The 24,676-nt window shown below is 40.3% G+C and overlaps 1 protein-coding gene across 1 annotated transcript in view; it reads right to left on the minus strand.

Annotated features, from left to right (window-relative positions):
• Nucleotides 1-24,676, minus strand: part of LOC124722046 (Hermansky-Pudlak syndrome 3 protein) — a 166,455-nt gene that overhangs the window by 43,714 nt on the left and 98,065 nt on the right. The window contains exons 10-11 of the mRNA XM_047247236.1: nucleotides 24,181-24,319; nucleotides 5,195-5,418 (exon numbers count right to left, since the gene is read on the minus strand). Coding sequence (XP_047103192.1) covers nucleotides 5,195-5,418; nucleotides 24,181-24,319 — 363 coding nt within the window. The remainder of the gene's footprint in view (nucleotides 1-5,194; nucleotides 5,419-24,180; nucleotides 24,320-24,676) is intronic.

The raw sequence follows: 24,676 nt of genomic DNA on the forward strand, positions 1-24,676 counted from the left end.
GTATTCCTTACTTCACCAACTCAAGAAAGAATGAAACAATCCGTAGCTTACTTGAAAGTGTTAGTGTATATCAAATTTCATATCACACTCCTTATATGTGAAAGGGAATGCCAATCATCTATCATATTTCTTTAATATATTAACAGTTACTGTGTAAACAGTTAGAGCTAAGCTCACCATGAAAACATTAGTCACCCCTCGAGAAATCATTTTAAGCATAATTTAACACTGTGTAATTCCACTCCTGGACTTTATAACCACCTGGATTCAGTTAGGAAGCGAGTCCAGAAGGTTGTGCACATATACTGTACCCAGGTTAAGCCACTCACTGAGGATTTGATCGCGCAATGCCATCAAATTGCGTGGATACTGATGTCAGTATTTTACCTGCTGTTCTAACATTTCCCACAAATTTTCTACGGGGTTCCAGTCAGGTGATTCTGTAGGCCAATTGAGATGTAATAGGGTGAGGGAGTGCTCAGAAAACCAGTCACATATTCTTCCAGCTTGATGACGTCTGCTGTTGTCGTCTTAAAAAATAGGGGTATCAATAGCAAACTCATCATATTGACTGAAAGGCAACAGCTAATCATTCATAATGTTTAAATAAACTTGTTGGTTCATGTTACTGATCACCTCAGCAAACAGGCCCAATTAACGATAAGAAAAACATCTGAATATAGGCAAAACATGATTCGTCACACCAAATTATGTTCCAAACGTCAGCTACTGTCCATGTTTTTGTTTTCTAGCCCACTGAAGATGCACAGCTTTATCAACCTGTGTGAGTGATGGCCTCTTGCAAGGTGACCAACTCCAAATGTTCACTGCATACAGTTCCCATCGCATGTTCTCTCACTAACAAATGGGGATGGACCTTCATTCATTGCCTGCAGCAATTCCTATTAGGTTTGGAAGTAGTTTTGATTCACAGCCTGTGAAACACGTCACTATTCTGATAATGTGTTTTGCGTTACCCCACGGCTTGTAGATATGTTGAACAGTCCACCACAAAACACCAACAAATCCAGCAACTTCACATACCATATGGCCATGGGCACAACCAAACATGATTGCCCCTTTTTGCCACTCTGTGGGCTCCTTACATTTACCCATGTCCACTTGAAACATACAAGACGTGTGAGCAAAGTAATGAGACTGACAACAATGCAAGCAATCTGGCAATGCTGTGTTGTTCTACTTGTGCAGACTGGGGGTATTCATTCCTTCCAGATGCTCAGTCCAAGTTTCGGCTTGGTGCAGCCATCACGTGATTTTTGAGAGCACCATCTGTGAAGTTGTTTTTTTGTTGTTTGTTATGAAAATGGAACGGCAGACCTGAGAGCAATGTTAGGCCATCAAATTTTATGTTAAGCTTAGGAATCTACAAGCTATGGGGAACATTCTTCATTAAGAGCACAAGCTTTTTGTAGCCACAAATCATTTTTGGAGAACTGAGAACACCTTGAAGATGAACCTTGCTCAGGGAGACCTTCCACTTCAAAAACCAATGAAAATGTGTGCAAGCTCTTGTGACATTAGACTGAATTTGTCAACCAAACTGTTTTACAAAGATGTCACTGAAAGACTCATGAAAAATGTGAATTGAGTGAGACTGGACACTGCAGACAAGTGGCTGCTGTAGCATGGCAATGCCCCATGTAACACGGCCACTTTCATCTTGGAATTTTTGACCTCCAAAGGCATCCTTGTTGCTCCACAGCTCCCTAGTCACCTGATCTGAGTCCTTGTGACTTTTTTCTTTTCCCAAAATTGAGGAATGTCCTAGGAAAACATCATTTTGGGACTCTGGGGAACATTTGAAAGAATGTGACCCACATGTTAAAGGCCCTAATAGTTGAAGTCTTTCAGCACTGCTACCAAGACTCAGAATGACAACTCCAAAGTGTATAGCTGCCAAAGGGAACTACTTTGAAGGACATAATATTGTTGTTTGAAATAAATAAATAAAAGCTTTGGTAGATAAAAACTCAGTCTCATTACTTTTCTCACACACCTTGTAAATGTCTCAGTGATCACTACTTCCTTATTCTCACGTAGAGGCACTGCAAGCATGGTAGAGCATGTGACTCAAACACTCCACCGTCTGTAAAAGCTTATCTATGCGTGTGCCTGTGGTGACTAATATTTTATGTATTTTATGTGGTGGGTTTATTTTGTTCCTCTTCGTTGAACCCGTTTAGTAATTTCATGTACAATATGTCACTTAGACTGTAACAAAACCAAATGTGTAGTCATAGTTGGACAGATTGTCAACCTGCAATAAGTATGCTGCGTAAACAGTGTAAGTGTGGGACGGATTTTGCACGATATGTATTAGCGAATCAAAGTGATGCTTTATTTTTTAATCTATTATTGTGGACTGGAAACGATTGACTGTGTGCAATGGTGTTTCTTTAGTGCAGCAATGCCTAATGTTTTGTACATAAATTATGAAATAAACACTACAGGATTTGAAATGTTCAATCATTACTGTTCATCTGTGCCAGGTCCCTAGGCAATCTTTAAAACAAAATAATGAATGTTTCTGAATACCTTTCATTGCTGTCCAAATAACAGTTGCACATTGGAAATAGACAATTATGTACAATTTTGTTTAATTGACATAATATACACTCATTTTATAATTGCAGTGCTTCACATAAACAGGTGTAAAAGCATCTGAAGTTTGTGAAATCTGCGTGTCTGTCACATCAATAATGCAACTGGACAGTAGTTTCAAAGTCAGGAATCTAAATGGTCAGATACTTTTACACCTGTATAAAATTTGCATCCTCTATTTTGATCCAGCCTTTGACAGGCACTTGCAAAATTAAAAACATATACTACCTGGCAAAAAATTGAAGCACCCCCACGATATGGCCAGATCTCAAAGTAAGTTGACACACATACATACCATCGGTGGCTACGTAAATGATTAAGAGTTGCAATTCTGTGTGACAAGTAGAATGGCCATCAGACTGTATTAGTGTTGTTCGTGGTTAATGTTGGTACCAGGCCTGGTAAAGTATGTAAGGAGTGTGAACAGTTCCAGATGTTCAGTGATCACTGTGAAGGGCATGGAGATGCCACGTACTCACATGAGGCAGTGTTATCAGCACCTGACAGAGTTTGGAAGGGACCTCATTGTGGGTCACCCTTTGGCCAGCTCATCGAATCATACAATATCCAGATGTTTGGGGTATTTGAATGTGATGGTGGCCCAATGTTGAACTGAATGGGAACATGAGTATAGGGCACAGTCATTATCAAGGTTATGGTTGACTACATCTGGCCACTGTATATCCACCAAGAACATTGTAACCCCATCACATCTAAACCCGCGATTAGAGAACACACAATGGGCTCCCTGCAACATTCTGTGTCATCCTGCACCATTGGTTGGAGTCGAGCAGCACATGGACAAGGGAATCATCACTGCATGTGTAGGATGCCATTAACACCACAACACAAACGACTGCATCTGGTGTGGTGCAGTAACCAGGTAGCATGGTTGGCTGATGACTGGCATCACATTGTGTTCAGGTTGCATTAACCTGTGTAACCATTGTCAGTGAGTATGGCAGCAATCTGCGAAGAGGTCCCATTCTTCCAATGTTTTGGAGAGGCACAGCAGTGTTACTCCGTGTCATGGTGTGGAGCCATAGGGTATGACTTCAGTTCACAGCTGGCAGCACAATGGTATGTCAAAGACATTCTGCATCCTCATTTGTTACCTCCAATGCAACAGTACCATGGTGCCATTTTTCAACAGGACAATGGATGTCCACACATGATATGTGTCTCTATGAACTGTCTGCATGACGTTGAGGTACTCCCATGGCCAGATAGATCCCCATATTTGTACCTGACAGAGCTTGTGGGGGAACAGTTCAAACATTAATTCTGTGCCAGTGACCATATCCAGGATATCAGGGACCAGTTACAACAGTTGTGGGCTACACATGATATGTGTCTCTACGAACTGTCTGCATGACGTTGAGGTACTCCCATGGCCAGATAGATCCCCATATCTGTCCCTGACAGAACTTGCGTGGGAGTAGCTCAAGTATTAATTCTGTGCCAGTGACCACATCCAGGATATCAGGGACCAGTTACAACAGTTGTGGGCTAGCATGCATCAGGTTTTAGCTGCATAGCACAGACAACTGGTGAGTACACCTATTTTACCCACATGCTGGAAACAGAAGCACTATTATTATAAAGAGTTAGGAAATACAAAGATAAAATACAAAGTATACATGTCAAGCTAACTTATTAATTTTTTTCTTCCTTAAAGGGAGGTGCCATGTGTGCAACAACCTGCAAGCACTGGAATCTGGTAATGCCCTTTCTGGTTGCCCACGTGAGTTACTTTTGATAGGAGGAAACCATTACCATCAGTGCTCTACGAAAGATGCTAGAGATCATTAGAGCTTTCTACAGAAGGAAGTGGCACACTACCGGAGTCAGAAATAGCTACCTTTCCTTGTAGTGAGGGTGCTGTTTCCAATTAACACAAGCACTCCGTCTTCAGGCCACAAGTGGCCCACCGGGAACATCCGACCGCCGTGTCATCCTCAGTTAAGGATGCGGATAGGAGGGGCGTGTGGTCAGCACTCCGCTCTCCCAGTCATTACGATGGTTTTCTATGACCAGAGCCGCTACTATTCGAGCGAGTAGCTCCTCCATTGGCATATCGAGGCTGAGTGCACCCCAAAAAATGGCAACAGCGCATGGCGGCTGGATGGTCACCCATCCAAGTATCGGCCACGACCGACAGCGCTTAACTTCGATGATCTCACGGGAAACAGTGTATCCACTGCGGCAAGGCCCTTGCCTTCCAATTAACATGCAAGTGGAGAAATGTTTGCTTCTCTTCTTTAATCCTATAAAAATTTGTATGGCACAATTGTATCCATCTTTATCATAGTTTCCTCCCCCTTCCCTCTCCCCAAAAGAGCATACACACAAACACAAATTAAATTAGTAAATATAATAAAAGATACCTTTTTGGAAGGATTTACCTTTACTTGTACACACACACACACACACATACACATACACACACACACACACACACACACACACACACACGAGAGAGAGAGAGAGAGAGAGAGAGAGAGAGAGAGAGAGAGAGAGAGAGAGAGAGAAAGCTATGTGCAATACAAAGATTTGGCTTAAATCAAACTACCTGACAGATAGCTGTTTTTTCATTACATTCAGAACCCTGTCAGTAGCATACTCTCTCAACAGAGCAGAATGAAGGACAAGTGTAGAAACTTCAGATGGACTATACTTCTCAAACAGATCCAGTAAAGTATTTGTAAAATCTAGGATGGATGGATTAAATGAGCTGTCTGAATTATGATGCATGAATAATAAACTGGTCTTCAAATATTTCATCAATGCTTTCAGCTGAAAAAAAAAAAAGAAAAGATGACTGTTACAAAATACAGTAATTGAAATTTTACACATAAACAACGGCTATGTATCATACATGTCCACACTTTATACAACATTCATTTATTTATGATCTGCCAGTAATCTGTCATATAACTATCCTTTTTGTGGGAAGTTTGAGAGGAGGCCAGATTGGGGGGGGGGGATGTAATATCCCATCAATCGAATCTTTTGAGCATTTTTTCACAAAGCCTTAAACTATCATAGAAAGCAGCATTATGGAATAGTCCTTTAGCGACTGAAACCTTCCATAAAAATGATTATAAGTGCCAGGATGATTATTATTATTATTATTATTATTATTATAAATGACTATAGGAAACTGCAGGTCTATTGTTATTAGGCTTTTGCCAACAAGACATGCTGAATTACTTCATACTGCATCAATTACAAACTAACATTCAATAGCTGTTTGGCCCCTGCATTTTAGCAATTATTATTAGTCAGATAAGTTCACCTCTGCCAAAGATGTGTGTTTTGCTCACTTATATTGAAGTAATTCTGCATGTGGCTCAATACCATAAAATGTTGTGTATTACTTATCTACTTGCACCCTGTTTAACAGCATATTACATTACACAGCTGATTTATTCCAGCTCATTATTAGAATGTAAGAATTTGAATGTCAGTTGATGCATCCTCAATTTACTTCCACCTTTTGTCATATTTTGCGTGTATCTCTGACACAGGGACTTAAGTGGCTTTTCTCATAATCAAAATCACATGGATACAGATGTAGATGCTGGTAATCAAATAGTGCTTCCAAGGAAACATCATCATCATATTTTATGGAGAAAAAAGTACACTTGCAAGATATCAGCCTCAGAAATCGATCCCATGTAAAAATTTGGGCCATAATTCTGATAGAATGCAGTTATGACCTTCTGGATGTGCATCTTTTAAACACGTGCAAATGCCAGTTGTCACTCATTCTGTCACACTGCAGCTGATATCTTGCAAGTGTGCTTTTCAATGCAACCCTCACTCATGCTCTCTCTCTCTCTCTCTCTCTCTCTCGTGTGTGTGTGTGTGTGTGTGTGTGTGTGTGTGTGTGTGTGTGTGTAATGGGCACCTGCAGGCTCACTCAAAAACAATATACATTTGGATCCTGTACTACAATTTTCAATTTCTTGTTCACATGCCTACCCCTAACTTGTTTCTCATGTACATTGAGTGTTTGTCTTTACTCATCCCATTGTTTGTATTTGGCAAAGGACTTTCTATTAGTGTATTAATTTTTCTCAACATCATACAGGGTGATTCAAAAAGAATACCACAACTTTAGGAATTTAAAACTCTGCAACGACAAAAGGCAGAGCTAAGCACTATCTGTCGACGAATTAAGGGAGCTATAAAGTTTCATTTAGTTGTACATTTGTTCGCTTGAGGCGCTGTTGACTAGGCGTCAGCGTCACCTTTCTTCGAAGGTGCTACTGTAACTGGTACAGTATCTGGAGATGTTAGAGAATTGGCTGTTCCCTCAGCTCGAACAAGAAGCACAACAATTCATATTTCAGCAGGATGGAGCGCCACCACATTGGCACTTATCTGTCCGTAACTACCTAAACGTCAACTACCCGAAGCGATGGATCGGCCGCCAGGCAGCCCGTGACAGAGCACTTCATCACTGGCCTCCAAGAAGCCCTGATCTTACCCCCTGCGATTTTTTCTTATGGGGGTATGTTAAGGATATGGTGTTTCGACCACCTCTCCCAGCCACCATTGATGATTTGAAACGAGAAATATCAGCAGCTATCCAAACTGTTACGCCTGACACGCTACAGAGAGTGTGGAACGAGTTGGAGTATCGGGTTGATATTGCTCGAGTGTCTGGAGGGGGCCATATTGAACATCTCTGAACTTGTTTTTGAGTGAAAAAAAAAAAACCTTTTTAAATACTCTTTGTAATGATGTATAATATAACAGAAGGTTATATTATGTTTCTTTCATTACATACACATTTTTAAAGTTGTGGTATTCTTTTTGAATCACCCTGTATAACTCCAAATCATGTGCAGAACCTGAACAACATATGGTCAGTGACAAATGTAACTTTATGTTTTAAATGTGTAGATTATTTCTTTCCTCATCCTCTGGCATAACCTCACACTAGTTTCTCTCTCTCTCTCTCTCTCTCTCTCTGCATTTAAATTCTGGAAAAGAAATCCTTGCTTTCGGAGGGGCAAGGCCAAACACTCAGTATTTACTTCCAAGTATTCCCATTTGGTCTATAACAACAACACTTATTAATAATAGTTGTCTGTTACAACTACACTGGTCAGAGGTTTAGATGACATAGCACACATTATGTAAAATTAGTATGTAACATGATTCCCTTTCCTGTGTCTCTTTGTATGGTGTGTTGTTAATGGGTCTAGGTGCCAGAAGGATACTTATCATCACACCTAAAAATGATGATCATCCTATCCACAATCCTTTCCACCCAATCCAATGTAGTATTCCGCCACTCACCTAATCTACAAAATAATCCAATCCATCCTTATACCACACCTACTCCCACCCCTGGCCACACTGACATTGTGGAAGACATGGTAAAAGACCAATCTTTCTCATCCACACAACACATCCCATTCCAGTCAAGCAAGAGGCACATACTGCCCATGAGGTCCTACTTTTGACAGCAGCTGTCATATAACAGCTCTGCCGTAAATTTTGCATATGACTTATGAAGGCATGACCACCAACTGGCTGTCCAGTCAAATAAATGGCCACCAACAAACCGTAGCCAGAAGCACAGTTAGCTAATAAGTGGCAGAACACAGTGCTAAGCAACATAAATGGGAACTTCAATAGATTCTTCACATCCTGTACCATCTGATTTCCCCCCACCCCTGCCCCCACAAACCAAATACCAGCTTCTTACAACTATGTGCTGGAAAATCCTCCTGCTCCAATCTCTGCTAGTTCATAGTTGGTACCCACCTTCAAACCTGTGCTCATGCATTTCACTTTACTCACTCTACACTCATGCTCTCCTCTTCGCAGTCCCTCTCCCCCTTCTAATACAAACCTATACTTCCTTCTGTGTTGTGCAAAACTCCATTTGCTCAAATAGGTGTGCTCACAGGTGCCACACTCCTATCTCGACCCCTTCTTGCCTCTCCCTCTCAGCTATGAACCACCCTTCTCTCCACCCCTCACTCCCGTCCTGCATCCTTTCTCCTCTCACCAACTCCACCACACACAACCCCTCACAGCACGTGAGCTGCGGTTCTGGTACAATTTAGTAGGCCAGGACAATTTAACTCTCTCTCTCTCTCTCTCTCTCTCTCTCTCTCTCTCTCTCTCTCTGTGTGTGTGTGTGTGTGTGTGTGTGTGTGTGTGTGTGTGGATGGGGGGTTGTCAAAATAGTAGTATGTGATGGATAATGTCTTCATAAAAGTACAAGTTAACAACCTATCCATGGCATCTGATAAAGTTAATGAACACATTATATCCAAGAAATTAGATTTCTATATAATATGGGAACAAGTTGAAAAGTTCCCAGCCTGGCATAGAGATGGCATTAATATCAACATTTTGGTTTTGTTTCCATGGTTCACACAGTGACTGTCAACATGATCTGGGAATGTGCTCTCTTTATACAGCTTCATAAATAAGTTGTTGTGTGTACAATTTGATCAAATGGATAAACCAGAACATCACACTAATTAAATATTCATTCTTTTGAGCAGTGTATTACCTAAGGATATACATCCAATGTTACTGAAGGTTTATAAGAATTCTGTTTCCACTAGGTGTGATTAAAAGATGACATCACAGCAATCCAGAAGTGTGTCGCTAAATTTCATACTGGCAGGTTCCATAAACATGAGTGTGTTACAGAAATGCTCTGTGAACTCAAATGGGAATCCCTGGTGGCTGGAAGAAATTCCTTCTATAAAACACTTTTGAGAAATTTTAGAGAACCAACATTTTCAACAGATTGCAGAACAATTCCGCTGCCACCAACATACATCTCATGCACATACAATGAAGAAAAGATAAGAGAAATCAGCACTTGTACAGCAGCATGTGGTCAGTCATTTTTCCCACACACTGTTTGTGAGATGAACCAGAAAGGGAATGATACAAGGCATCCTCCATCATGCATCCTGTAATGGCTTGTGAAACATGTGTGTAGATGTAGATAATCATCAATTATGAGAAGGTGGGCTGTGATCAACTGTGGTCAAACTTCCCTGGAAGATTATCCATGTGAAGGATACCCCAAAACTGCAATCATAGATGAAAATTCTGAAAAAATGCACAGTATGATAGTCAACTGTTGACGATTAAACATGTATGATGTTATATGAATATAAGAAGAAAGAGTATGGCACATTTTACTAGAAAAAATAACTATGAGAAAATTTGCTGAAAATTCATGCTACATGACCAAAAGTACCTGAGAGAATGAATTTCTCAGAATGGTTTGGACTGCTTTAAAAATAATGCAACTGTTTTTGTGTGACCACAGTCTTAACTGAAACACTTTTCTACAAACAAAGATTATTATATGTGATGCTTCATGGTTAAAAAAACTTGGCAGTTTCTGTGGCTCCAGCAGTCAGTATAGAGGATGTGACTGAAGAAAGGAGACCATCAGTCCTACCTATTTATTCACATTTGTTGATATGGAAAACCTGCACAGAGATACTTTCTAATCCAGTTGCATGGAACAGTTGCAGGAAGAATTGCTACCAGATAGCCTGGGGTAATTGAAGCACACGCTTCTGTCGCTAACATTCCCTATAGTAGCTTTCTACATAACGTTTGACAGATTGCTGCAGTCCGGGCCAATGATATCTGTTTATAATTCAATCAAGGCTCTTCACAAATCTCAGATGACCTGATGCCAAAGCATTGTGAAAATACTTCAGTATGGTTAATCATAAATGAGCTCAGATGACCAGCAACCATTTCCCAACCAGTCCAAAACATTTAGAGACTGAATAAAAAATAAAAAATAAATAAATAAAAAATAGAGAAAATCTAAGATTGTTAAGACTGTGGTTTTAATGGTTCAGGTATTCTACATAGTCTCCCCTCACTTGAGTACAATGCACAAAACATTCATAAAACAATTTGAAACTGTCAGAAAAGCCTTCCTTTGGGATGTTATTTAACTTGCACATCACATTTGCTTCAATTTGATTATGTCATCAACAAGTTAGCCCTTCATGAGAATTTCTGCACTTTGTCACATCGTGGTGGGTTTGTATTGGTAACATCAAGTCTCATCACTCATCATGAGCTTTTCCACAACAGAAGTGTCCATGGTTTTCATTTCAATCACATCATGGCTGGCGTCTGTGTATCTCTGATTTTGTTCGTGAGCCAAGGTGTGTGGAGCAAAATTTGTACACATTCATCTCTTCTGAAAACATTCTAGGCATTGTCTTGAACACTTGATTCAGAGTTGTTGCTCCAGTGTGATATGCCACACCTGCATGTCGACTACTTAACACTGCCTGCTCACAACTGACTGGTCAAATGCACATCTGTTGTTAGTTCAAGCTGCCACTATACTGATGTTGCTTGTACATCAGGAATGAAATCAGTCTCAGAACTTTTTGGACAGGCAGTGTACACAGTGTACATTCCACTGACTCAGAATTCCTCTTATACAATGTGCCATCTATCATTCTGAATTCTTCTTTGACAGCTTCTTCCTTCTTTAATGCCTCCAATGGATTTGGCCAATGGGATTTAGCACCTTTGTGTTTGCATCCTTTTTTTATACTACTGTGATGTCGTATTCCTGAAGTTTCAGTGCCAATCTTGCCAAACGTACTGATGGATCCTACAGTTTTGTCAACTTACATACAAATAATGGTCAGACAGAACAGTGTTTGCCATATAATACGGATCAGAACTTGCTGATTGCCTAAAACAACAACTAGGCACTCTTTCTCAGTTTTAGAGTACTTACAGTACACTGGAGGCATCAGCAATCACTCTTTCAGTGCCTTCCTGAATTTTCATGTGTCCCATAATCACTATTATCATTGTGTAGTTCCATTTCAGCAATATTGTCAAAAAAGAGAGGAGCCATGAAGGTGGCATCTGCCCCCTCCTTAAGGATGCAGACAGATCTTTCTTGCTCCTTATTCCAAGAAAATCTGGTGTCAAGCTACATCTGTGTTTGTACTGGCCATGCCTTGCAAATGAAATCCTTTATGAAGTCTATGTAGTAGCATAGACGGACAGCGGCCAATTGCACTGACGTTTTCAAAACAAGTGACGTCACGCCGCGGCGTGGGAGTGCGCGGACACGGAATTTAGTGGCAGTCAGTAGCGAGCCAGTGGGTGTGTTGGACCTTCCATTGAGCTACGGACCCCCTTGAAGACGTCTCCCGCAGTCGGAGACGAAACATTGGGAATCGACACAGAATTCATCAACCGACCACGGCATAACAGCCCGGATAATTATAATGGACATGATATTTCCGGCTGTGAAAGTCTACATTTTAGTAATCCAAGCATACATACAGAATGAGAAGAAATGGTAAACAAAGGTCTTAAAAGTCTCATTGGTTACCTGTGAATGGTTTCACTGTCAATTTTAAAAAGACACAACATGTTCAGTTCTGCACATCTAACGGTACTATACCAATGATAAGTGTAACACATAGTGAGGAAACAATAAATAGTCTGTAAACTTAAAAAATCTTAGATGTCCATATTGATGACAATTTAAATTGGAAAAAGTACATTTTGGTACTCCTAAAACAACTTAGTTCAGCCACATTTGCACTTGGAATCATTACAAGTCTTGCAGAGAGAGAAATCAGTAAGTTGATGCATTTTGCATATTTTGATTCAATAATGTCATATAGAGAATGTTGTGGGAAACTCCATCTTTAAGAAAGAAAGTCTACATTGCTCCAAAATGTGCTGTAAGAATAATATGTGATGCTGATCTATGATCATCTTGCAGACATTGTGCATCCTGACTACTGCTTCACAGTACAGGGTTATTACAAATGATTCAAGCGATTTCACAGCTCTATAATAACTTTATTATTTGAGATATTTTCACAATGCTTTGCACACACATACAAAAACTCAAAAAGTTCTTTTAGGCATTCACAAATGTTCGATACATGCCCCTTTAGTGATTCGGCAGACATCAAGCCGATAATCAAGTTCCTCCCACACTCGGCGCAGCATGTCCCCATCAATGAGTTTGAAAGCATCGTTGATGCGAGCTCGCAGTTCTGGCACGTTTCTTGGTAGAGGAGGTTTAAACACTGAATCTTTCACATAACCCCACAGAAAGAAATCGCATGGGGTTAAGTCGGGAGAGCGTGGAGGCCATGACATGAATCGCTGATCATGATCTCCACCACGACCGATCCGTCGGTTTTCCAATCTCCTGTTTAAGAAATGCTGAACATCATGATGGAAGTGCAGTGGAGCACCATCCTGTTGAAAGATGAAGTCGGCGCTGTCGGTCTCCAGTTGAAGCATGAGCAAATTTTCCAGCATGTCCGGATACACATGTCCTGTAACGTTTTTTTCGCAGAAGAAAAAGGCGCCGTAAACTTTAAACCGTGAGATTGCACAAAACACGTTAACTTTTGGTGAATTGCGAATTTGCTGCACGAATGCATGAGGATTCTCTACCGCCCAGATTCGCACATTGTGACTGTTCACATCACCATTGAGAAAAAATGTTGCTTCATCACTGAAAACAAGTTTCGCGCTGAACGCATCCTCTTCCATGAGCTGTTGCAACCACGCCGAAAATTCAAAGCATTTGACTTTGTCATCGGGTGTCAGGGCTTGTAGCAATTGTAAACGGTAAGGCTTCTGCTTTAGCCTTTTCCGTAAGATTTTCCAAACCGTTGGCTGTGGTACGGTTAGCTCCCTGCTTGCTTTATTCGGCGACTTCCACGGGCTACGCGTGAAACTTGCCCACACGCGTTCAACCGTTTCTTCGCTCACTGCAGGCCGACCCATTGATTTCCCCTTACAGAGGCATCCAGAAGCTTTAAACTGTGCATACCATCGCCGAATGGAGTTAGCAGTTGGTGGATCTTTGTTGAACTTCGTCCTGAAGTGTCGTTGCACTGTTATGACTGACTGATGTGAGTGCATTTCAAGCACGACATACGCTTTCTCGGCTCCTGTCGCCATTTTGTCTCACTGCACTCTCGAGCGTTCTGGCGGCAGAAACCTGAAGTGCGGCTTCAGCCGAACAAAACTTTATGAGTTTTTCTATGTATCTGTAGTGTGTCGTGACCATATGTCAATGAATGGAGCTACAGTGAATTTATGAACTCGCTTCAATCATTTGTAATAGCCCTGTATATTTATTCCCTCATGAAGTCTGTTGCAAATAATCTACTACAGTTCAAAAGGTATAATGATGTACATAATTATAAAACTAGAAGGAAAAATTACACACATTAAGGTTGTCTTTGGCACAAAAATGGGTGCACAATGCTGCAACTAAAATTTTTGATTACTTATCCAGTAATATAAAATCTCTGTCAGACAGCAAAGTAAAATTTGAAAGCAAACTGAGAAAGATTCTCCTTAATAACTCCTTCTGTTCTATAGAAGAATTTCCATTATTGTAGTGTGTCAATGATGGTGGGTAGGAATTATTAACTCACATCTGTATATCTTTTTTCTTAAAAAAGAGGACACGTTAGAAATGTTCAGCATGTAACCAAATGTCCCAATTAATTTGTGATGCAAATAATGACTCAGTCCACATCCTAACGATTTGTTGTGTAAAATGATCCATGGAACATGAAAATAACTGACTAACTTTCAATATACCCTTTTAAAGTGCATTGCCTCAATGTGCTAGCACCACTTAGTCAAGTGATGACATCCTTCAAAAAAAGCACTTAATACGATACCTTCTGCCACACCGTTCATTACGTGTGAAATTTCATCAGCTTCCATCACATTCAGGTTCACTGTGTGACTGGCATTAAGCTCTGTCCTTCCATTGCAATAAAGGATTTGCAGACCAGCTGCTAGTTGGCACCAAATGTTTTCTTGATTTCTGCCTGTAATTTTCCCATCTCATGAGCTGTTCCCTGTTGTTATCAGACCACAGTTGGGCTGCACTGTCCAAGAAAAAGTAGGTGTTGGCAAGACACTTCATGTCATACACCTGTTGTATTTGGTGACATGGTAGAAATTCTTTAACCATTTCATCAAACCCTGACCAGTGTCTCCTGAAAACATTTATGGATACTTGACATGCATCTGAATCACTGATGCTTTCATATCCATTGATGCCTTTACAATACAGCCCACAGGGGGATATAATGTTTATGTTTGGGGTCCAGCTAGCAATGGCGATGACTTTTGCACAGTCATATTCAAATCATAGCAATGTTGATGTCAGTGATGACCTGGCTCCTTTTGCAAACTATGTGATGTTGAATCCAGGAACAAGTAACACTTATGAGAGGAATGTTGTCAAGAGAAACTAAAACATCACATTGAAAACACAGCTATAGATCACACAGAAAAGTATACATTCAGCTAAACTGCCTGCCTAAGCAGTGTGTTCCTTTTTATATATTTGTAAAATGTTCTAGTAAATCACAATATTTCTACATGAGTAAGTCCCAGAACCTTCCAGAAATTACAAATGCCAAATAATAAATAACCACAGATGGCAGAAACTGCACCAGTGACCTATACATCACCAGCCAACAACTATAAGCACTACACAAGGTGTACAGGAAAATACAGAGCATATGGTAATATAAACATGTTTTTGTAACAAATATGTGCAATTTCTGTTTGATTGACATATCACACATTAATATGATCTCTGGAGTATGTAACCAACTACATTAAAGAAAGGGGTGTGCAGCACAACATACATCTGAAAAACAGGCTTCCTCAGGACTGTGGTTATTTGTGACCAAACAGGTTTTCAAACACAAATTGGAGACTTTTCTCCTGGCAAACAATTTCTATTTGCCGTACGAATATTCAAACATATACTGGAAGCTTTTCTCCTGACAAATTAGTTTTATTCACTGTAGGAAGTCTTTAGTACAACTTAATTTTCTTATTGGACTGCAATTCAGTAAAATGAATTTCATATCAGCTTGATAGTGCTGTTATAAATGTAACTCACTAACATAAATCTAAATGTAGTTCAAACTGTTCATACAAAAAGTATATAGGTTTGTTTATTTGATGTGGGTGGTTTTCATTGGTTTCCCTAAATCAATCCGCGTTATCTGGAATGAGTTCCAATGGCTAACACATTATAAACAGAAAGTCTCAAAAAAGTAAATAATCATTTTTATTTCGATTTAAATGTGGTGGGACATGAATGTGGGTTTTCATAACTGATGGAAGAGAGATGAAAACTTTAGTGGCAGAATGGTGAAGAAGACTTAGATGCTCCAGATCTCTACATAAATCATTTTTAGATCTAGGTTGAAATTTTCACTCTGCAGCAAAGTGTGCACTGATAAGAAACTCCTGGTAGATTGGAACTGTGTGCCAGATTGAGACTTGAACTCGGGACCTTTGCCTTTCGTGAGCAAGTGCTCTATCAGTTGAGCTATCCAAGCATGACTCACAACCCGTCCTCACAACCTCACTTCCGTCGGTACTTCATCTCCTGCCTCCCAAACTTCACAGAAGTTCTCGTGTGACACTTGCAAGACTACCTACCACTCCCGGAAGAAAGGATATTGTGGAGACACGGATTAGCGACAGCCTGAGGGATGCTGCCAGAATGAAATTTTCACTCTGCACGCTGAGTGTGCTCTGATATGAAACTTACTGTCAGATTAAAACTGTATGCTGGAACTAGACTCGAACTTGGGCCCTTGTCTGCAATAGGCAAAAGTCCTGAGTTCGAGTCTCAGTCCAGCACACAGTTTTAATCTGCCAGAAAGTTTCATATTAGAGCACACTCCACAGCAGAGTGAAAATTTCGCTCTGGAAACAGTCCCCAAGCTGTAGCTAAACCATGTCTCTGCAATATCCTTTCTTCTAGGAGTGGTGGTGTATTCTCTGAAGTTTGAAAGGTAGCAGTCGAGGTGCTGGCAGAAGGGAAGTTGTGAGGACGGGTCATGAGTCATGTTTGGGTAGCACAGTTGGTAAAGACTTGCCCATGGGAAGCAAAGGTCCTGAGTTCGAGTCTTTGTCTGGCACACAGTTCTGATCTGAAGGGAAGTTACATTTCTAGATCTTGTGTTATGATCCGTGGTTTGCACTATTAGATGTAAAAAGAAAATAGTTATTAGAGACAAAGACCACCAAAGAAAATAAATTGAGATGTGATGGTTAATATTTGTAGCTTATGGAACACGTTTCTGCAAGAATATCTTGGATGACCTCCACCCACAATTCTAACTGCTCTCTTTTGTGTAACGAAGACTTTTTTGGCTAAAGGTTGATTACCCTAAAAATACACACATCAAAAAAAATTTTCCATCACCTCAGTTCCCAGAGCTGAAGATAGACGTTGACTGTGGATATTGTATCACAGACACAGTCCCTTTGACTGTTCAGAGATGTCACTAAACCTGCCCAAAGGTGTAAACAACCATGCATGAGCAGCACCTATTAGACGGAGGGGGTCCAACAGCTGATCAGTTCCAGTCATTCCACCAGGAAGGAGGTACATGGTTCGTGTTGTCTGTATTTCAACCATGCCTAGATGGTCAATACCACAGTTGGATCATGTCCGCATAGTTACTTTGTGCCAGGAAGGGCTCTCAACAAGGGAAGTGTCTAGGCGTCTTGAAGTGAACCAAAGGGATGTTGTTTGGACATGGAGGAGATACAGAGAGACAAGAACTGTTGATGACATGCCTCACTTAGGTCACCCAATGGCTAATACTGCAGTAGATGACCGCTACCTACAGATTATGGCTCAGAGGAACCCTGACAGCAACATCACCATTTTGAATAATGCTTTTCGTGCAGCCACAGGACGTTGTTTTATGACTCAAACTGTGTGCAATAGGCTGCATGATGCGCAACTTCACTCCCAGTGTCCATGGCAAGGTCCATCTTTGCAACCATGACACCATGCAGCACGGCACAGATGGGCACAACAACATGCCGAATGAGCTGCTCAGAATTGGCATCACGTTCTCCTCACCGATGAGTGTTGCATATGCCTTCAACCAGACAATCGTCAGAGACATGTTTGGAGGCAACCCGGTCAGGCTGAACGCCTTAGACACACTGTCCAGCGAGTGCAGCAAGGTGGAGGTTCCCTGCTGTTTTGGGGTGGCATTATGTGAGCCGACGTACGCCGCAGGTGGTCATAGAAGGTGACTTTATGATATGTGAATGCCATCCTGTGACCAACAGTGCAACCATATCAGCAGAATATTGGTAAGGCGTTCATCTTCATGGACGACAATTCGTGCCCCCATTTTGCACATCTTGTGAATGACTTCCTTCAGGATAACAACATCTCTCGACTAGAGAGGCCAGCATGTTCTCCAAACATGAACCCTACCAAACATGCCTGGGATACATTGAAAAGGGCTGTTTATGGACAAGGTGACCCACCAACCACTCTGAGGGATCTATGCCGAATCGCCGTTGAGGAGTGGAACAATCTGGCCCAACAGTACCTTGGTGAACTTGTGGATAGCATGCCATGACAAATACGGGAATGCATCAATGGAAGAGGATGTGCTACTGGGCATTAGAGGTACCGGCGTGTACAGCAATCTGGACCAATACCTCTGAAGGTCTCACTGTATGGTGGTACAACACGCAATGTGTGGTTTTCATGACCAATAAAAATGGCAAAAATGATATTTATGTCGATCTCTATTCAAATTTTCTGTACAGGTTCCGGAACTCTCAGAATCGAGGTGATGGAAAACTTTTTTTGATGAGTGTATTATACCATATGACACGACAGAGTGAAAACAGACAGAATAAGCAGCTCTGATAGCATTCATATCACTGACTGCGGTAACCAGACGCAGGGGTAAGTTGCCACACTGAGTCTTTTTTGATGGTCTAGAATATGCCCAGACCAATTTAACCTGCCATCAATCAGAATTCCCTGGAAATTACAAAATTCACAATGTAATATATATGGGTTATCATATTTCAAGTGGATTACTTCATTTTCTTGTCGAGATAGATGAAACTGCATATATTGAGTTTTTTCAGTATTTAGTGCTAACCAATTATACTTAAACCAGTGTAAGATGTCTACAAGTACAGCATTACATTTATTTTCTAGTGCACCCATTTTTCAGCTTTCAAACAGAATAGTAGTGTCATCAGCAAAAAAGCAAATTTGCTCTCAGTATTTGTACAAAGTGGGAGAGTGTTGATGAAGATAAAACATAGTACAGGCCCCAAAATGGATCATTGTGGTACTCAGCACTATCATGTGCCTTTGCTCAAACTGTAAAAAGCAGCCTTCCTTAAAATAATGTTGTAGTCTATGCAGTCAAAGGTCATTGATGAGTTGCAGAAAATTCTATATGTATGTTACACACCAGTTTCTCTAACATTTTTGAGAAGCAGCTTAGCAGAGATAATGGACAATGGTTTGATAAATTAGTTTTGTCACCCTTCTTAAAAAGTAATTCCACAATAGCAAACTTTAATCTCTCTGAAACACTGAAAGGAGTCATTGAAAATGTGACATAGGACTTCATATAGATCATTACAGCAGTGCTTTATAGCTTTGGATGATATGTTGTCAATAGCTGTGGTATTTTTGGTTTCTAAGATCTTGATTATATTTTCAGCTTCACTAATAGTGACTGGAGCCATACAAATTAGGTCATGTATGTTGTGATCAGCTCCTAATAAATTTACGGCCATATTTAACAAGTCCTTACAACTTTCACATTCTGCTGAAGTTAAGAAGTGATAGTGAAATACATAAGAAATTGTTACAGTATTATGTGATGCGCTATCACTCACTGACGAGTATGGTTGTCTTCTATGGAACTCAGTTTCTATGAGATCTTAAGTGACTTTAGAAGCCAATCCTGGAGTTGCAGATTTTTCCACATTTTGTTCTGGTGGGGACTGGCTGCATAGTGTCGCTGATCTTCAGGAGGCTCCATTGTTTTCTAGCATTGTGCTTGTCAGTTTCTATTTTCCACCTCAATTGCTCAACATGCTTAATACCTTCCCAGACACTGCAATGCCATACTGAATGGCTAAGTGCAGTATTTTTCCAGTTATCAGTTTCAATTTGACATCTTTTCATGTTGTCCTTAAGTAAATCTTTGTATCTTTTCTGTGGACTTCCTAGTTTTCTTTGACAATCCTTTACCTGGGAATCCATAATTTGTTTTGGAAGACGGGATTCAGGCATACAAACAATGTGGCCCATCCACAGACTTGATGCTTGATGATCATGGCTTCAATGCTCATAGAGTTTGCTTCTTCCAGAACACTGATGTTAGTGCGCTAATCTTGCCATTTCACCCTTACGATTTTTCTCAGACAGTGATGATGGTACTTTATCAGACATTGTATGTGCATTACGTAAGTAGTCCATGCTTTGCACCCATATGTGAGAAATGTTATAACAGTATCGTGGTATACATACAGCTTGGTCCTAATGCTGATGTTATGGTTATCAAAGAGTCTTTCCCACTGATGACCAAACGCCATACTGGCACATTTGAGGTGATATTGTATTTCACCATCACTACTTGCATTTGCTGAAATATGGCTTCCAAGATACGGGGAGTGTTCTATGTTCTACAGGACTTTTCCTTGTACTGTAATTCTTGGGGTATAGCAATGGAGTTGGGTACAGGTTGGCGTAGGATCTCCATCTTCTTGATGTTAAGGTTTAGACCAATGCTTGTGTATGCTTCATCCAATGCATTTAGGATAGTTTGTAGATCTTCTGAGCTGGTAAGAACGACATTATCGTCTGCATATTGTAGTTCAAAGATGACTGCAGTGGATACTTCAGTCTTGGTCCATAGTCTGTTGAGATTGAATAGACCACCACCAGTCCTGTATTCCATTTCTATGTCCTTTGGCAGCTTCCTGTTTACAAGATGAAGTACAGTTCCAACAAATATTGAAAACAAAGTAGAAGCTATCACATGACCTTGCTTTGCACCTGCTTTATTTTGAAATTCTCCCCAGGGCCATTGTTGACTAGAACCATACCATTGATGTTATCGTGCAGGAGTGTAAGAATGTTAACGTACTTCACGCAACAGCCCCTGTTTTGGTTAAGATCTTCCACAAGGATTGATTGAGTCAAAAACCTCTACAAGATTTATGAACTCCATGTACAGAGGATGTTGTTGTTCTTTACACTTTTCCTGTATTGGTCTGACACACAGAAAACCATATCTGTGATACTGTGATGAAGTCAAAATCCACACTGTGTTTCAGGTAAACAAACTTCAGCGAGAGGTATCACGCAGTTGGAAAGAATTCGAGCAAGTATTTTTCCAGCAGCAGATAGAAGGCATATTCCATGTAGTTACCAGAGTCAGTTGTGTTGCCTTTTTTGAAGATGGTAACTATCAGTGCATCTCTGAAATCTGGAGGAATGATTTCGGTGCTCCATATTTTGGCAATGAGAAATAGTATATGATCAGCAAGGGTATTTCCACTTTCCTTGAAAAATTTAGCAGGGATTTCATCTGACTCAGCAGTTTTGTTGTTTTTGAGTTACTTAATAACTTTCTCAACTTCTTGTAGAGAACGGACTTCACCAAGATGAGGTTTTGTAGGTTCTTGCAGAGTTGTGGAAAGTACTGTTCCATTGATCTCTGGGTCTTTATTAAGAGTTCATGGAAATGGTCGTTCCATCGTGTGCTAATGGAGTAGCTGTCCTTCAGGAGGGCAGGGGCATCCCTCAGTTTAGACCTTGAGTTACTGGGCCATATATAGTTTTTGTTATGCTCAAGAAATCTTGAGTGTTGTTAGCTTCTGCTAGATGTTGCATTTCTTGAGATATCAGCATCCACCATTTGCTTTTCACAGCATGAGTTTTCCTCTGCACTTCTGCCTTCACTTCTTGATATTCTCTTTTCTTGGCGATTGATTAGGATTGCTCTGCCAAGCCTGATGTACCTTTCTCTTTTTGTTTAGTAGTACCTGAATTTCTTGGCCATTTTTGTCAAACCAGTCTTGGTATCTAGTCTTGCAGTATCCAACTGATTCTTCGGCAGCTGACATTATTGCAGCCTTTAGTGTTACCCAGTGTTCTCTGGTGCTTTCAGGATATTTATCTGGTAGCCTTTCATCCACGAGTTTCTGGAATTTTTCTTTATTGTTACTACCCTTAAGACAGTCAGCATTCATTTTAGATCTTGCAAGTTTTCTCTGTTTCGTACATTGTAAGTGAATGTGAAGGGTCATCACAGACTGTATCAGTCAGTTGTCTGTCCAGCAATCATCAGCACTTGTAAACACTTTCATGATAATGACATTGCATTGGTCTCTGGTTTGCACAATTACATAATCAGTCATGTGCCAGTGCTTAGGGCATGGATGTGCAACGAGGTTTTAAACTTATCCTTCTGCCTGAAGATGGGATTAGTGAGAACTAAGTTGTGCTCTGACCATTTCATGAGCAGAAGAGTTTTGTTAGAATTGCACTTCCATATCCCCTCTTTTCCAATTACTTTGGGCCAAAGTGTTGAGTCTCTACCAACCTGTGCACTGAAGTCTCCCAAGAGGATGACTTTGTCAGTTTGGGGTATTCTTCGTAGAGGCATTTCAAATTGGGTGTCGAAGTCTTCCTTTTCATCGTCTTCACAAGTGAGCATCGGGGCATATGCACTGATAACAGTAACGTGTTGGTTATTGGCGAGTTAGAGGATTAAGCTCATTAGTCTTTCGATTATGACAGAAGATAGTTCAGCAAGGTGAGGAACAAATTTTTTTGTGATAGCAAAGCCACCACCATGAATGCATGGTTCATGAATTTTTTTTCCCTTCCAAAAAAATAGTGTAACCACCTCCTTGTTCTTTGATTTGTCCTTCGCCTGGTATTCTAGTTTCACTGAATGCTGCAATATCAGTTATAAATCTTTTAAGTTCAGGAGAAATAATAGCTGTTTGCCTTTCTGGTTGTCTTATTGTATCATTATCCATTAGAGTTCAGATGTTCCAAGCAGCAAAGTTTATCTTTATTTTCTGTCAACTGCATGTGGTGTGCCCTCCGAGTGTGGCTTCCCAGTTGGGTTAAAAATTGTGGCTGACTTTGTTTAGGGCACCTTTTATAGCCCCCTCCCCATTCAGGGTGAGCAGAATGGTTCCTAAACAGGCCTTCTCAGTCACGAATGCAGCACATGAGTTGCTTTACAGCCTCTTCTCAAGCAAAGTGGTAATCACACATTTGTCATCTACATGCCTGTCCATCGGTAGGGGCTCCTAGACTACATAATCTTGCTCCTGTCACAATTCCCTGATCGCCGCAGGACTTGTGGCAAGTGCTATGTTCTTCAGAAGATGCCTGTGCATGATATCATTTAGTGTGGGAATGCTGCTGCACAACAACAGTCACATATTTTTTAACAGGTTAGGGACCTGTGCCCAGTGGCATAGTAGTTACAATGACTGGAGATTCCAAACCTGATGCAGCCTTTGTCCACCTTTCCAACTGCTGGGGACAGTTTGGTTGTCCCTGCTCCTGGTCTGCTGTTGAGAACTTTAAACCCATACCAGCTCATCCACCTTCCTAGAAGCCGTTGGTGTAGTAGAGGAGATTCTCTATATACCGAAAGGATATTCAAGATTTTCTGTCAGGGTTTACTCCCTTAGTCATCAAGGATCCCTTCCCATCCCACATGACAGTGGGTTCTGCCTGTATTAGCCCCAGAAAGATGGATTGCCTCTTCTGCCAGCTCTGCAATTCTGAATTCCACATTTTCCGCCTGTGGCGCCTTACCCTAACAAGGAGGCCTCACAAGGATAGGATTATGTACCACCTTGCATCATAGCTTATCTCTGTGGTATTATCATTCTTACTGCTCTTGGCACACTCTAATAATTCAGAGGGCATGTCCATTGAACATCCCTTCAGTAGTCTGCAAGTGCGTCATGCATTTATCTCAATCATCACCATCAGATCACATGAGCATATCCCATGATCTATAACTGTGGATAAAGCTACATTCATAGAAGAATTAATTAGCACATATTTATGTTTAACACATATTTACGTTTACTCATCTAGTACATTGTGTGAATGTTCTGTACTTGCCTGGACTTGATTCCTATCAGATATTATCTGGAATTGTTCTTGTACTGATGCAGATGTTAATTAAAATAGATATTGGATGTGAGTGGACTTCCTCTGGAACCCTTGCATTCTTTGCATATGAAAATGTGGCCTGATGTGGATTGTTAATTGTGTTTGGGTGACATATTTTGTATCTGGGACTTAATTGCAAAAATAAAATTAGTCTCAAGAAAAACACAACAATAATCTTAACTGTCATAGCTCCCACTAAAATAAGGAAATAAAATAATGGTCTGGATCTGTTATAAAATATTGTTTGACCTTATGTGGTCCATTTGAATAATAACAGACAAATGATTTACTTATGCTCTCAGTAATCAAGATAGCTACAAAGGATTCAAAACGATTAATTCATAGCAATTTTTATCACAAGTTTAAGAAAACACTTGTTTCCATTCTGCACTACTTAAGAGAAAAAAAAACTCATCACAGATATGTCAAAAAGCAGGAAAATAATGTACATTTGTAAACTAATACGAATGAATTCATACCTGGTTCTCTTTTTTCCACTCTATATCAGTCTCCTTTGGAATTTCAAGGTTTTTCACCCTTTCTATAATGTTTATGGGGCTGAAGCCAGTCATTTTGTAATAGTGAGCTGCAAGTGTCCAGTCTTCTTCACAATCACAACTCAAATGAACAAATGCAAAATTTAATTATTAAACTCATATGATCATTCTGCATAATACAATAAACTGTAAGAAATGTTATACAATCAGAGTCCTGTCTCCAGTCAATAGGGATAATAGCAGAAAATAAATTAGGTTTAAGTGTCCCATTAGTGGCAATGTTATTAAAGATAATAGAACTTCAGAATGGAAAAAAAAAACAGACAGGAAATTAGCTGCAGCCTTCCTGGCATTTGTCTTTAATGAATACAGAAAAAACCATGGAAAATCTAAAGCAAGAGATAGGGATTTGATGGCAAGACTGCAACCAAAACAAAGTGATCTATGAGAAAACGTGGCAAACAAACTATTCAGTGAA

This window comes from Schistocerca piceifrons, chromosome X, assembly GCF_021461385.2.
Source record: "Schistocerca piceifrons isolate TAMUIC-IGC-003096 chromosome X, iqSchPice1.1, whole genome shotgun sequence".
Taxonomy (NCBI): domain Eukaryota; kingdom Metazoa; phylum Arthropoda; class Insecta; order Orthoptera; family Acrididae; genus Schistocerca; species Schistocerca piceifrons.